Source organism: Enhydra lutris, unplaced genomic scaffold (assembly GCF_002288905.1).
Source record: "Enhydra lutris kenyoni isolate GAN:26980312 unplaced genomic scaffold, ASM228890v2 scaffoldscaffold25, whole genome shotgun sequence".
In the NCBI taxonomy this organism is placed as follows: Eukaryota; Metazoa; Chordata; class Mammalia; order Carnivora; family Mustelidae; genus Enhydra; species Enhydra lutris.
In genome coordinates, this window is record NW_019154109.1 from 1,021,670 (window position 1) to 1,038,356 (window position 16,687).

Here is a 16,687-nt window from a genome sequence, read left to right on the forward strand (position 1 = left end):
ATACACAATGGAATACTATGCAGCCATCAAAAGAAATGAAATATTGCCATTTGCAACGACGTGGATGGAACTAGAGGGTATTATGCTGAGCGAAATAAGTTGATCAGTGAAACGATTATCATATGATCTCACTGATAATGAGGAATTGAGAGGCAGAGTTGGGGCTTGGGGGGTAGGGAAGGGAAAAACGAAACAAGATGGGATCAGGAGGGAGACAAACCATAAGAGACTCCTAATCTCACAAAACAGACTGAGGATTGCTGGGGGGAGGGGAGGTGGAGAGGGTGGTTGGGTTATGGACATTGGGGAGGGTATGTGCTATGGTGAGTGCTGTGAAATGTGTAAGCCTGATGATTCACAGACCTGTACCCCAGAGGCAAATAATACATTATATGTTAATAAAAATAATTAAAAAAAAAAAAAAAGAGTAACCTGGTAAGAATCAAATCCTATCTGATTTATTCTTTCAAAAGAGGGAAAAAAAGGAATGTCTTCAGAGAATTACACAGATATAGCACAAACATAAACATCCAGAAAAGGGAGAGTATTAGAGCTAAAAGGTGAGTAAATTCCCCATGGAGAAAAATTTGCCCGAATTTTACAAAATAATATTCAAAAATATTGGAGCTTATAGAGAACTGAAGGGCAGAATATTACTCATCCATGACCTCAATTTTAATAAAGTAAGTAAAAATCATATGGGAAAAAGACAAAAAAATTAAACAAAAAACAACCAAGTTTAAAAGTCCATATTTTACTCCTCAATAATTACACAAAGATATAAATAAAATACCCATTAACTTTTACCTGAATGCGTCCGAAAATGCATTTCCAGACTTGATTTGCCTTTAAAAATTTTCTTACAAACATCGCATTGATGAAAGGTTGCTTTGTATCTAAGAAACATAAAAAGGGTTGAGTTTTCAATATAACTTTAATAATATAATGAAAATAGGTTATAACACTTAAAAAGTTTACATATAATTCTCACATTAATACAGCACAGAACTCCAAAGGAATGTAGAAATATTTTAAAGTACCAAACTTACCTCTGGCTTTTCCTCCTCCAGTTACATTTAATAAGCAAATCTATAAAAAGACGCCTTAGACTTTAAACCACTTAATTTTAAGATTTAAATCACTGGACTCCTGTATTATTATTATTTGCTATTAAAAATATCAAAGGAAAAATTATAGGGACAGAAACAAACCAATTATGGGTTCAAGGAAGAAAAAAGGAGTTGAACAAAGAGGTCTGGTGGAAATTTAGGGGTGATGGACTATTCTGTATCTTGACTGTGGTAATGGTTCTATGACTACATGCATCTGTCAAAACCTGCAGAACTATACACTACAAACAAGGAATTTCTCTGTATCGGGCTCTCTGCTTAGCGGGGAACCTGCTTCCTCCTCTCCCTCCTGCCTGCCTCTCTGACTACTTGTGATCTCTGTCTATCAAATTAAAAAAAAAAAAAAATGTGCCTCCATCAAAAAGGTGACGCTGCTCCAACTGGTTCTCTTAATAACACAAATAATAAATATTACAAACTTGAAGTTAAATTTTATACTTAAATTTTAAAAGAACACAATACCAGACCTTTATTTTTATCACAGATTAATAGACATAAGAAGCTACAAGGTACTCAAATCTACCTTAACAGGCAGTAAAGTGCAGTACCTAAGAATATGTGTTTGTGATTTTAACAATCCTAGACTCCAATTTCATTGTGAGGATTAAGACATTGTAAAATGATTAGCATTTAAGTGGTGGTTATTAGGAAACCTATCATCTCACCTTGGAAGTAATTCATATCTGATGAGCACATGCCAAACTAACTCAAACACAGGTTACTATAATGTTCTGTAAGACAGTTTGCTTTTAACCTATCTACTGAGTCTTACTGGAACGTTTAGCATATCGTTACCAATATTCAACAGCAATAGTACGCCTAAGGTTTCAAACGCCACTCGTACTTTTCAAGCCATTCAACTCAACATTTACAAAGCGGCTACAAAAACTCCATGCAAGGTCCTGTCTTTCAGAAACTTACTTCTACTTGAGGAAACATTTAAAAAGATAATCTAGATTTAGTGACTTGGGAGTGTCATGATGAACTTAGCAGAAGACTTGTAACTAGTATACTTGTTTTGTCTTATTCTGTTCATATCCACAGTAAGTACAAATAGAGATGCAAACAGGGGCACACATAGAAAGACACAGGGGTCTTTTTTGCCCTGCATAGGACATTTAGCAATGCCTGAAGACATTTTTGGTTTTCACAACTGGGGCTAGGTAGGTGCTACTGCCATCTGGTGGACAGAAGTCAGGAATACCAATAAATAAACCTAAAGTGCACTGGCCAACTCCCCAACAAAGAATTAGCTGGCCCAAAATGTCTTTGCTGTAACTAAGAAATCTTGGTCTATACTATGAAGAGTGACGTTTTAAACATACATAAGCTCAAAACACTTTAAGTGCTCACAGTGAACATAGGATAAAGATAAAATCTACAAAGACCTCAATGGGTCAGGCCCTATGCATGTACCTGGGACTCTTCTTTCTCACATGGATGCTAGAGTATACATTTTCAGGACAGGAGTGATAAAAAGTTCCAAATGAAGTTGAGATGCCCATTGTGAAAAGGACTTAAAAATGGGTGGCTCAGTTGGTGAAGTGTCTGCCTTCGGCTCAAGTCATGATCTCTGGGTCCTGGGATCGAGCCCTGCATTGGGCTCCCTGCTCAAGGGGAGCCTGCTTCTCCCTCTCCCTGTGCCCTCCCCTAACCTGTGCTCTCTCCCTCTTTCTCAAATAAATAAAATTATTTTTAAAAAATGTCTATTGAGTTAGAAATAAGGAACTTATGCTGGCAGCAATTTAAGAGGTATAGTAAAGTCAGAGATCACATCACAACAGCTTATTACACTGAATGGAAAGTGGAGAAGTAGATATGGATACTGAAATAGAGACACCATTTTTAAATGTTTAAAAGGGAAGAAGAAACGTAGAAAATAATGGGTAGGAGGAGGGGTGCTAACCTTCATCACTCCACATTCTTTTCCTGGATAATGGGCTTTTATGTATTCATGTATAAATCTTTATCCACAGGTCAGACTTCACTCCTGAGATTCAGACTTAGATTTACCTATCACATTTTATGTTTGAGTTTCTATTAAGCATCTCAAAGTCAATACACACCAAACAATTCATCATCTCCCTCTGTAAACTTAGTCCATCTTCTGTATTCTCTGTCTCAGTGGCTCATTTATCAACCATCCATATGAAAAGAGGAATTCCTTGAGAACAGGAATTATCCATGACTACTCCCATTCTCTCAAAAAATTAAGTATTTTTCAAATAAGCACCTTCTACTATTTATTACTAATGCTACTCCCTAGTTAGGCGCCCACTACCCTTTTCCAAAATTCTAACAACTTTCTAACTGGTTGATTTATTTCCCTCAATTTATCTACCACAAACCCAGCCTCCCTACACCAATAAGAGTGATCTACCCCAAAAGAAATCCAACTGTGTCACCCTCTTGTTTAAAATCTTCAATGGCTTTGTATCACACAGGAATAAGTATTGGTTCCATAAAATGATATGCATGGCTTCACATTTTAGATCCACCATTAGCCAGCCCTTGTAGGAAGTGGAACCTACAGGTTCTGGTTCCAAAATTATCTAGGCCAGGAGATAGACCCACAGGCTCCTGTAGCAGTGAGGGAATTCCAAAATTCTTTCATAAGGTTTCCAGATCAAAGTTATTTTCAAAATAATACTGTAACATTATTTGCCTTTCTCATTGTGTTGGCATTTACACTAATGACATATACAAAAAAACATGGCAGGTAAAGGTGCTGGCATCTGAGCTCTAAACAAGGCAGTAGAACCAAAATGTAGTAATGATCATTGTGCTCCTCACTGTCAGGCACTCACAAAAAGAAAAGAAAAATGTGGTAAAGGAGTTAAATTACTAATTTTACTAAGTTTCAACCTTTCAGACTGTGGCTTTTGTACTGTTCTCAGTCATGAAGGTGCAAGGACACAAGAAGCCCTTCTACACACTGAAGTACATGCGTCTGAGGGATGAGCTGAAGGAACCACTTTCTTTATGAAATACCATTTTGCTTGAAAGAATAAAAGACAAGCCATGGTTACAGACTTGAGTATTTGGCAGACACTTTCTTGAAAATTAAAAGAAGTAAACCTGTTACTTCAATATTGTCATCAATGATAAAGTTTGAGCTTTCGAGCTAGTATAAAGATTTTGGAGAACTTGTGGCTGCCCTTGTCACATTGACAGCTTCCCAATACACCTTTCTGAGAGACTGGAGGCAACATTAACAAACGTGATTTGTTGATCCGCTACTGGGAAATGTACTAACATTTAGACATCTGGCATAACTTACTGAACACATATTTTCCAAATGACAAATGCGTATTACAACTTATGCATAGATTAAAAAATTCATTCAAGTAAAAGACCAATACACTGTAACAGAGTATGTAATATCATTAATCTTGTTTCAGTTTGCACCTTGCAACTACCTTGAAGAAACTAGCACTTAAACAGTTTTGGTGTAGTAGCAAAGACTATTAGCCACAATTATCTAAGACTGCTATCATAATACTCTACCTTTTACCAACTATGTATAGAGAGAGGCTGGATTTTCTTCATTTACTTCAAATAAAATAATGCATGGCAGTAAATATGGTAATCCAACTGTCTTCTATTAAGCCATTAGACAGATTTACATATGGGCATATTACTATATGGCATATTACATATGGGCATATTACTATTTTTAAGTGAATTAATAAATAAGTACTTAATTTTTTCTCAACTGAATTTCTAATACATTTACATAACTTAAATAATGTAATTTTTATATTGTAATTTATATAATAAGAGCTCCTGAGATACTGAACAATTTTTAAAAGTATAAAGGGGTTGAGAAAAAGTTACAGAATCTCAGGAGCAAGTGAGTCTGCAGTTCAGTCTATTTTCCACCCATTCATACAATATGTAGAATTTCTTATTTCCTTTTAAAAAACAAAAAAGATTTTATTTATTTATTTATTTATTTATTTGAGAGAGTGCACCCAATCCACAGGAGAAACAGAGGAAGAGGAACAAGTAGACTGCACTGAGCAAGGGACCTGACGTTGGGCTTGATCCCATGACCCCGAGATCACGACCTGAGCCAAAATCAAGAGTTGGATGCTTAACTGACTGAGCCACCCAGGTGCTCCCTTATTTCCTTTTCGATACAGCATCATATGTATCTTTCTATCCTAGCACTTAGTAGGATTCCTATTATCTCATGAATACAAGAATTCAAGACTACAATGAATACACTGATTCAATGAGTGAATCACTGAATAAAATCAGTGAAAGAAAGTATAAACCAGTATATGGAAATATAAAAAAGATACAAATCAGCATTTTCCTACTCTTCTTCAAAATGGTCTATCACACATTACATTTAAAGATATTATGTATATTTCGTTGATCATGCTCAGTATATTAACCTAAGCTTCTTGGCACCCTGGACCATGTCTATTACTTAGCGTTTGTTCCAACATCTAGTCCAAGAACATGGATTCTCTGTACATTGTACACTCAACAACTCATCTCAGTTAAACTTCAACTAAACTTTATTAAAAATTTGGTGTTCAAAATAAAAAGAGAGACCAAAAAAACAGACTTTTAGAGAATAAACTAGTAGTTATCAGAGAGAGATGGGCAGAGGGAATAAATGAAACAGGCTGAGGACTTAGAAGTACATTTATCATGATGATCACTGAATAATGTATAGAATTGTTGAATCACTAGATTGTATATCTGAAACTAATATAATATTGTATGTTAAGTATATTGGAATTACAAAAAAAGTTGGTGTTTAGGACAGCACATGCCTCCTTCAAATAAAATACCATTTTAAATTATCAGTGTGCTTAAAAAGAAATTAAATTCTGACTAGAAAGTGTCCCAATAATTGCTCTTATTAAGTACAATATATAGGCAGCACACTTACATTTTTAGGTAAGAGCCACAGCAACCAAAGATAAATGAAATGCCCAAAGAATTTCAAGATTTTATATTAATCATTAACTTCAACGTCTACCACCTTTAGCCTTAAGTCAAATGAAAACAAGTAAAACAAAAATGTTTCATTCAGTTCCTTTAGGTCAGCAGAGAAGGAACAGAAGCCAGAAAAACAGAGCTAGTTAACTTATCCCCAGCTAAACAAAATAAACTATGAGGCAAGTTATAACTTTCCTCTAACTTACACTTATCCAATGTAGTAATCAAACTGCTTTTTCACTTACTTTTGCCACACCTTCTCTCCCAGGTGTACACTTTTGTAATGAACAGTGAGATGATCCCTACGACCAAAACATTTTCCACATTCTTCACACTGATGAGCCTTCTCACCTTAAAGACCCAAATATTTTGATTATAATATGCACTTCATTTTTACCTCCAGAAATATTATCAAACAGTAAGATAACATAGTGGGAAATATACCAGAAAAGTAAAGCCACCCTTTATTCTGGGCTATTTGCTTTATATTCCTTAATCAAGTATCTTTCTTCAGTGAATCTATGGTTATTTTCATGGATGTGAGCCCTTTTCCCTCACTTGGAAAAGAAACCACTTGGATTTTTGCTGTAGATTTCAAATCTTACCTTTCAACATAACACAGCAAAATAAATGAAATTACTTCAAACCTCAGTAACTTTCTGGGAGTAGAGTAGGTCTAGATGTCAAACACTTCAAATGAAAATATAGTGAATCAAGAAGAGGCTGTTTTACTGTTGATAAAAAGGACCTGAACATTTTCAGATCTTTGCTGTATTTTTAGGGATTTCATTTATTTATTTGAGAGAGACAGTGAACAAGAGAGCACAAGCAAGATGGAGGAGTAGGAGGAGAGAGAGAAGCAGACTCCCCATTGAACAGGGAGACTGACGAGGGGCTCGATCCCAGGACCCTGGGATCACGACCTAAGCTGAACGTAGACACTTAACCAACTGAGCCACTCTGGCACCCCTCTTTGTACTTTATTTTTAAAGTATTTTTCATCTGTGGGGATGTCACACATTTATTTGTAATGAGCCAAAATACAAATACGATGTAAAATTCTAGATGAGTCCCATTTCTCATCTCTATTCTTATATTCAGTTACAAAGGCTTGCCTTTAAAAAACACTGTCTCAACTTAATCCAGTATGTAATTAAAGTATGTGATCTCTAGAATTAGGAATTTAGAATTCTCCTCCTGAGAATGAAAATGTGTAATTTCAGTGAAAATGTCACCAGACTGTTAGCATCTCTTAAAAGTATTGATAACAACTGCACCCTGCAACCTGAGATCATTTAAGAAAATAATTAAAATAATAAATAATAATAAATAATAAAAATAATTTGCATACTTTATATTTAGATTATGTTTATAATAATAATAATCACCTATTCTACTGTGCTCATAGATGGCTCCTTCCCATTATTGTGCTCATATAGTTGACTCTCTAAGCACTTCCTGAACATCAATCCAAGAGGAAAATATTGAAAGAAAGCCCAGAATATAAAAATTGTAAATATGGTATAAAGATCTGAAACTGATCAGGATTATTAAGGTACTCTTCTTCAAAAACAGGGTTTTAAAAATTCCTATTACATAAACTTTAAAACCCAATCATAATCATTTCTCTTCAAATACGTTTTGCTAACCAATTATTGCAGACATCACATAATATGTAAAATGCAAATTTTGAGAATTTGATTAAAATAAACATCAAAATATAGTCTATAGTCATAACAGGTAACCAAATGATTAAAATTACAGTGAACAAAAACGTGTCACAAAATTATGTTCCTTTCAGATATTTTAAAAAAAGTTTTCAGAATCAGCATTATCAATGCCAAATTATTAAAATTATAGCCAACATAAACATGATGTAGTATGTCCTCTAGTAGGTGCTTTTTCAAGGATTTTGTAAACATCATTACAAAGTACCTGAATGTATTTTTTTGTGCTTTGTAAGATGGTCATGACGAATAAACGTTTTCCCACATTCATCACATTCGTATCTTTTATCATCATGATGTACTCGTAAGTGAAGTCTATAAAGAAAAAAAGTTGAAGACCATAAAAACTGGTGACACCAAAGGAAAAATCTTGATTAACTCTAAGTAAGGGAAACTGGGTTGTTTACTCACCCACCTTCATACATTATTTGCTCCACTTCTGTAACTTTCATCTTTCCCCACTCTCTTACTACCTAACTCCGGGGTTCCTACTCATCTCTTTCAAAAAAAGAAACACCTCAACATTTGCACATACACTATGTCTCCAAGACCTTCCTTCCTGACCTAGATCCTAAATCTACTTCACTGAACATACTAAATGTCTAGGGACACTATCTGACTGGTGGAGTTTCAGAGATAGCAAAAGTAGGAATGAGCCGGGAGGAAACAGAATCAGACAAATGGGGTAAGTGACTTACACTCATGATATAGCAAATAATTAAGAATTAACCCTTCTCTGTACAACTGATACCACTTACAAATCAACACATGAGAATTTAGTAAATTTTATAAGTAATCAACTTTCTGACAATTACATTTTGTTACTTTTTTCACACTAACCAATGTGTAGTTCATTTTATAGTCACCCAAAGACAGATTATAAAAGGTTTAAATTATTAAAATTCAATTAACTTGAGTTATTTTTAGCACCATAATCCTCCACCTATATATATCCCAGTGAAATGAATAGCTTTCGCACTCAAGTTGCCAAAACAGATATTGATTCCACAACAAAAGCCAGTAAATGACTGAACTACATCTAAAAAGGTGACATTCAGTTTAAAATTTTTTTAAAAAGAGGTAAATAATAAGTGAAAGTGCAAACATTAAAGCCTTAAGATTAAAAGCCCCAAGAGCATTAGTAAACATGTAAAATGTACACATGTTTCACAGAAGGTAGTCACTTATTATTTATTCAGGAAAAAGCCAACTCTTCATAGACTGGAAATGTGGTCTGGTATTCAGCTATTAAAAACAGTTAGGTTACAACTAATACACAGAAGACTTTCCAACATTTAGAGTCCTAGAGTTTTCAATTTTGCCATATTTCATACTGAAATATTTTCAGATGATCAAGAGTAATGAAATATACTAAGGTTAGAATATCAGAGTTTTAATGAGCTTTGATTCAAAGAAAAGTAATGCAATAAACATTTAAATGACAGTTACTTGGACAGTAAAGCATTTAGCAAACTTGGTGATGAAATATTTAGTATTTTGCACTATAGAATAAAGACTATTAAAAGTTGTAACGTTGGGGAATGTCTGTAAGTAAAGTTTTTTTGCATAACTTTATTTATTGTAAGTGCTAAGAAATGTTTCAATTCAACAAACAACTAATGCAATGATAAAATGGAATTAAAATAATTTATCTTACCTAATATAGGGGGAAAATGGCTTGACTTACCTGTATGAACTTCCATGACGGAAACTTTGCCCACAGATACTACAAAGATGAGGTTTTTCTCCACTGTGGATTCTCAAATGTTCTTTCAAAGTAGTCCTGTGTTAAAAAAAATACACATTTATCTAAAGACTTCTATTGTCAATATTTATATTAAGGAGGTTTTCAGGGGTGCCTGGGTGGCTCAGTCAGTTAAGCATCGGACTCCTGATTTCAGCTCAAGTCATGATCTCAGGGTTGTGAGATCAAGTCCTACATTGGCTCCATGCTGAGTGTGGAGCTTCCTTAAGATTCTCTCTCTCTCCCTCTTTCTCTGCCCCTACCCCTGCTTGCATTCTCTCTCTCTCGGGCACGATTTTCAGAAAGCTTACTAGAAAGGTATTCAAGCTAACAGATCTTATGACAATTTTCCCTTTCTCCTACCAAAAAAAAGTATTTTCGCTTTTTAATGGGTTAGTCTCACCAGTGCATAATCATGCCTGTTTTGTCTCTCTCCTTTAAAAACACATACACATACACAAAATTAACTTTGGCTTCCTTTGCCACCAACTTAAACAGCTATCAAGAAGTACAACAAAAGGGGCACCTAGGTGGCTCAGTGGGTTAAGCCTCTGTCTTCGGCTCAGGTCGTGATCCCAGGGTCCTGGCATCGAGCCCCCCATCGGGCTCTCTGCTCTGCGGGGAGCCTGATTCCCCCTCTCTCTCTGCCTGCCTCTCTGCCTGCTTGTGATCTCTCTGTCAAATAAATGAATAAAATCATTAAAAAAAAAGTACAATAAAATATGCTCAATTGTACTACTGCATTAGGTAAAGATGATGTGAATTTTAGCAGAGAGAATTTAATAATATATAAACAATCCAGTTTATCAGTACCATTCCTTTCAAATATGTGCTCAGTAATCTGTGAGAAGAATGTTTTAGGGCAAAGAAAGCTTTACAGGTCCTTGTAACTTCCAGATGCCAATGTGAAAAAGGAAAACCATATAAAGAATACAATTACCGTCATTCCTAAATCCTCCAGCCCTACTAACCTGGGATGGACTTGTTAAAATAAAAAAACAGAGATTAGCCTTAAAAATTCCCCGAGCAGACAAGTCCCACAAACAAAGCCTAACGTAGCTTATTTTGCAAGGATAACTTGCGCTGGGTCATTTGTTTATGCCTCTGAAAACCATAGGCAAAACCTAAACCCTTTCCCAAGGCTGATGTGAGGTAACCATTAACCAATTCCCTATCACTTAAGAAAATCGTAATGTCACAACCAACCACTGTAAAGAATAATCAGTCACTGCTTTCTCATTGTATAAGCTGCATATAACAACATACCTGAGTCTCATTCTGTGTTTTGGTTTGAGTGTTCCTGGTTTGCAAACTCTCTTTTTATAGATGCACAATAAGCTTTTCTTTTTTTTTTTTTAATAAAGATTTTATTTATTTATTTGACAGAGATCACAGGTAGGCAGAGAGGCAGGCAGAGAGAGAGGAGGAAGCAGGCTCCCTGCTGAGCAGAGAGCCCAATGCGGGGCTCGATTCCAGGACCCTGGGATCATGACCTGAGCCGAAGGCAGAGGCTTTAACCCACTGAGCCACCCAGGCGCCCCACAATAAGCTTTTCTAATTACTACTCTGGTGATGCATTGGTTTTACTTCTGTTACTTCTGAACAGGGTATTGTACAACCATTGCTGCTCCAAACACACAGCTAGCATTTCCTATAGTTCTAACACTCAGAAATTTCCTACATATGTAAAGTGCTGAGTAAGGACAGCAAAGTAATTTTGGGAGGAAAGACAGTAAAAGGCAATGTGTCTGACTTTGGCAGGCTTTTTACTGTTTCTACTACTTGTATTTATTTTAATCCCACATCTAGTGAGTATTAAGGCTGAACCTGAAATGAAGGTAGATCTATGCCAGTAGATGGTGCTCTTCTACAAGGCCCATCAACACTTGACAGGTGCATCCGCAGGTATACTCTGCTTCGTAGAAATTATCCCTAGAACTATTCCAGACCCCTACCTATTAGGTAATTAAAAGTGAAAAGATAGATTGTTTTAGTTTTTGGTTTGCTTTTTGTTTTTATAGAAAAACTTTTAAGAAAAAAGAATGTATAATGCATAAAATGAACTATATCCATCTGTAAGTTTTCATGTAAATATAGCATACTGATTTTCCTATTTTACCATCATATCAATTTGATATTTTAAGATCGTGGCACTTCTAATATTTTAAAATTATGGAACTTTTATATAATGAAGGCTATAAAATGTATACATATTTTAAAAAGAATTCTATTATTACACTTCAATGCAGGATGAGACCTAGAACATTGTTATACCTTAGAATGCCTCTACATGTTCCTCCTTGATTTCTCAGGATAACCATTTATGTTAAACATTCCCTTTCTTCTTTGTTTTACTACTTAGCAGTATATATATACTACGTAGTTTTGAAAAACAATAGCAAGCACAAATCTAACAATATTGCTACTATTAGGTAAAGAGCCTACAAAAATAGTATGAACAGTGTCTCTGTATCAAAGTCTGGCTGGAGCTTGCCTGAGCATTGGCAAGAGCCCTTTCCAACATGTCAGCAGGTAAGGTCAAACATGAATACTGGAAAAGAGGGTACATCACAATTAGAGCATCTGACAATCTAGAGTGGACCAGGTACTAGAAGTCTGACAGAAATACAGCCAACGTAAATCGGCTGCTGTATATATTTTGCTTCTAAGCTTACTATGAACTACTTCTAATTTTCAGAGACAGATCGAAAAAGAACATTTCTGTGAAATGAAACAAGTATGGTTAAATCAAGTAGCAAGGAATAAATACAATAGTAGGAACCTCACTAGCATGCACGTACTATACAGTGAGAGAGTACAGATAACAATTTGCATCAGGGAGAAGGAAATGGGGAACTGCTATTCATTGGGTATTTTCAGTTGTGCAAGATGGGTAAATTCTAGAGGCCTGCTGTACAACATTGTGCCATAACACAATAATAATACTGTATTAGTAACTTAATACTGTATTATAACTTAATAACAATACTGTACTGTACACTTAAACATTTGTTAAGAGGGTAGATCTCATGTCAAATGTTCTTACCACAGAAAATAAAAAATAAATTTTGGGATCAGACCTACTCTCGCATTTTGTCCCCTACTTAAAAGAGGAAACGTGCCAGCAGGGATCTTAGCAATGACAACTTCAATCTGTCCCATGGCATTACTACTACTAGTGTGGACGGACACCCATTGTTACACATGTTGCACATCTGACAACTTGGAAACTTCATGCACCATCCTCCTATGAATTCCCTTTGCCTCTTTCCAGGATTAGAATTTCTATCTCCTGTAGCCCTTGTCTTCCTCTTCACTGGTTTATGTTCTCATTCTGGTGAATGAGAATTCAGCTGCTTCATGAGAAAGAATACATCAAAGGCCACTTTTTGATGTCACAAAAAATGTCTTAATCATCCTCAGACCTGACTGTCAGTTTGACTAAGAACAGAATTCTAGCTGGAAATAAGCTTCTTTAAGAATCTTCAAATTCGGGGGGTGCCTCGGTGGCTCATGGGTTAAAGCCTCTGCCTTCAGCTCAGGTCAGGATCTCAGGGTCCTGGGATCAAATCCCGCATCGCATCGGGCTCTCTGCTCAGCAGGGAGCCTGCTCCCTACCCCCTACCCTCTCTCCCCCTGCCTCTCTGCCTACTTGTGATCTCTGTCAAATAAAAAAAAAAAATCTTTAAAAAAAAAAAAAAAAAAAAAAAGAATCTTCAAAGTCGGGGCGCCTGAGTGGCTCAGCGGGTTAAAGCCTCTGCCTTCAGCTCACGTCATGATCCCAAGGTCCTGGGATCGAGCCCCACACTAGGCTCTCTGCTCAGCTGGGAGCCTGCTTCCCCCTCTTTCTCTGTCTGCCTCTCTGCCTACTTGTCATCTCTCTGTCAAATAAATAAATAAAATCTTAAAAAAAAAAAAAAAAAGAATCTTCAAAGTTGGGGTGCCTGGGTGGCTCAGTGGGTTAAAGCCTCTGCCTTTGGCTCAGGTCATGATCCCAGGATCCTGGGATCAGGCCCCGCATCCAAATCTCTGCTCAGCGGGGAGCCTGCTTCCCCTTCTCTCTCTGCCTGCCTCTCTGCCTACCTGTGATCTCTCTCTACCAAATAAATAAATAAAATCTTAAAAAAAAAAATCTTCAGGGGCACCTGGGTGGCTCAGTGGGTTAAGCCACTGCCTTCGGCTTGGGTCATGATCTCAGGGTCCTGGGATCGAGTCCCGCATCAGGCTCTCTGCTCCTCGGGCAGCCTGCTTCCCTCTCTCTCTGTCTGCCTCTGTCTACTGTGATCTCTCTCTGTCAAATAAATAAATAAAATCTTTAAAAAAAAAAAAATCTTCAAAGTACCACTGTATCATCTTATCTCTAGTGTTGCTGTTCAGAGGATGTCCAAGTAATTCTAATTCATAACTCAGTGTATGTAACTTTTTTCCCTGAACAATTAGAAGCATATAGAAGCTTCACTTTTCCCCCAGTGTTCTGAAATATCACAGTGATGTATCTGGGAGTAGGTTTATTTTCATCTGATGTCCTAAGCATTTGATGGATAATTTTAGTCTGGCAACACATGTCCTTCAGTTTTGGGAAATTATCTTGAATTATTCAGTGACGATTTTTCCGTTGCTATTTTCATTGTTTGCTCTTTCTTTCTGGACCTCTTGACTGTTCTCTAATGTTCTAATCCTTATTTTACACTTGTGTAACTTTTTGCTCTTTATCTTTTGGGAGATTCCCTCAACTTTGTTCTTTAATCCTTTGTTCTTCAATCCATTAAGGTCTTCACTTTGTCTATTATGCCTTGAATTTCTGAGAGCTCTGATCTGTTACAGCATCCTGTTCTTGTCAAACAGATTCTGGATCTTCAACTGAGGCTATTCATAATATGAATATTTTTCTCATGAAGTGCCCAGTTGTTTACTTATTTTCTTGCAAGTTTTCTTCTTTCTGAATAATCTGTTTCCTTCAAGGTTTTTTTTTTCTTCTTCTTCCTGACTATGTTAGAACCTAGCTTCCATGTTAAATGTTTTCCTTCTGTGTTTAATTCTTCTATCTGTCTGTGACTATGTGTGATAGACTAAAATGCAGATGGCACAATCAAAGAGCATGCAGGAGTAGGCCTTGATGACTAGGCTTCACAGTAGGTGACCTGAGTATACTATTTGTTAGAGAATATATTTGCCCTTTGGTTTTTCAGATTTTCAGGGAACTGTTCTCTAATCTACTGCCTGGGGGCTAAAATCTAAAATCCAAAATCTCAGCAGGGATAAGGCCTGGGACTCACTGCTTTCAGCATTCAGAATACATTCATCATATAACAACACTGTATACTTCAGTCCAGGTATCTTTTAAGTTGGGATAGGGGTAGGTGCCCAGCAGCAATGACCTGTATGGGTAGCAGAAGAAAATCCAAATAATCTAACTTCTAAGAAGTTTTTACTCTAGTGTTCCCTATTCTGCCTCTCCTTTGCCCTAGTTCCAGACGTACCTGATACTGCCCACTCCTCTACCTTTTGTGGATTCTATGATGTAAACCATGTTCTTGATTTCTCCATTGCCACCTTAGCATTTATTTTCTTAGATCTGCTAAGTCAGTTTCCACTTATCAATCTGCCTTCTAGCTTCCAATCTGTGTTACTCTTGTCACACTTCTGTTCTCCCTGTCTTCATAGCTTACTGTCTTTTAAGTGAGTCTACCAGTCAATAACCTTTAACATAGTTTTAGTGGGGTTTCAGAAAGAGACAAAGTGGTATCTATGTGAAATCTATCACCTAGGGGCACCTAGGTGGCTCAGTGGGTTAAGCCTCTGCCTTTGACTCAGGTCATGATCTCAGGGTCCTGGAATTGAGCCCTGCATTGGGCTCTCTGCTCAGCAGGGAACCTGCTTCCCTGTCTCAGCCCGCCTCTCTGCCTAACTGTGATCTCGCTCTGTCAAATAAATTAATAAAATCTTTAAAAAAAGAAAAAATTTACCATCTAAACCTGCATATCCTTTCATACCAACTTCTATAGCATTTTATGTTATTTCTTGTGTCCTTAAATTCCAAATTAAAGTATAATTTAAGTATATTTGGCATTACCCTAATCTTATAAACTATATTCATTAATTATTTCTATATAACGGGTACCAGGATTTTTCTGGGTGTGTAGATAATTCCTCACCTTTCTCGTACTGATTTTCCACAGATAAAGCAAGTCCATTTTCTCTTTCCACCGTGGGTACATTCTATATGGCGTTTCAAATTTCCAGTGTCATTAAACTGGCGACCACATATATCACATGGAAAAGGACCTAAAAAGGAAAGAAGCGTGTATATTTAAAGTTTAAAGAATAGGTACTAAATTAAATTTAATAGGTATATTATGAATGTTTATCTACCACTGTAAATGCATCTATTATAACACATGCAGTTATTCACTTAACAGTTTTCTCTTCTCTTCTAGATTGTTTATTCCTAGAAGCCAAGTTACAATCATCCCTGTATGCCTAGAGCTGAGTTTAGGGTGTGGCATCTAAAATAATAAATGCTGTATAATCTAATGGGTCAATAACCTAAAATGGCCAATTCCCAGTTTGAAATCAGACTGGAACAAAGTAAAAAACGTTACATACCAGTTTTCTGGGAAAAGAAGGTACTGAGAAACTTTGGAAGAATAAACAAAGGACTTTAGAGAGTTCATAAACTGGAAATGAACTGCTGTTCCTCAAAAACACAAATTTTTAATGATGTTGCCTAGACTGAAAATATTGTAGACTCTACTGTGAACTTTAATGAGAAATTAATCATAACAGAAAAACAGGAAGAAAATGGCATTTGGACACTGAAATTCAGAAGCATGTCTATAAGCAGAATTGTTCAGTAGCCGCAGTAGTTTTGGGGGAGTTTCAACGTTATTTTTGAGAGATGACCTCAAAATATATTAAGTATCTTTAACATATTCTCATTTAAAATCTCTAATATTTCATCTTCCGTGAAGTCTGAGCCTTTTATTCATTATTAACTAATTCAACAAGTATTTATTGATTCTTAATTCATATCTAGCACTGGGTTAAGTAAAGTAGTGAGTGCTACGGAAAATCCTTCTACCTCCTCTTCCATCCCTCTCCCACCGCAGAAAAAATTCCAAGAAGGT

The 16,687-nt window shown here is 36.2% G+C and overlaps 1 protein-coding gene across 1 annotated transcript in view; it reads right to left on the bottom strand.

Annotated features, from left to right (window-relative positions):
* LOC111151132 (zinc finger and BTB domain containing 41) overlaps positions 1 to 16,687 on the bottom strand; it is a 52,514-nt gene that overhangs the window by 19,976 nt on the left and 15,851 nt on the right. The window contains exons 6-10 of the mRNA XM_022508918.1: positions 15,716 to 15,845; positions 9,504 to 9,599; positions 8,025 to 8,131; positions 6,335 to 6,440; positions 808 to 896 (exon numbers count right to left, since the gene is read on the bottom strand). Of these exons, the coding sequence (XP_022364626.1) occupies positions 808 to 896; positions 6,335 to 6,440; positions 8,025 to 8,131; positions 9,504 to 9,599; positions 15,716 to 15,845 (528 nt within the window). The remainder of the gene's footprint in view (positions 1 to 807; positions 897 to 6,334; positions 6,441 to 8,024; positions 8,132 to 9,503; positions 9,600 to 15,715; positions 15,846 to 16,687) is intronic.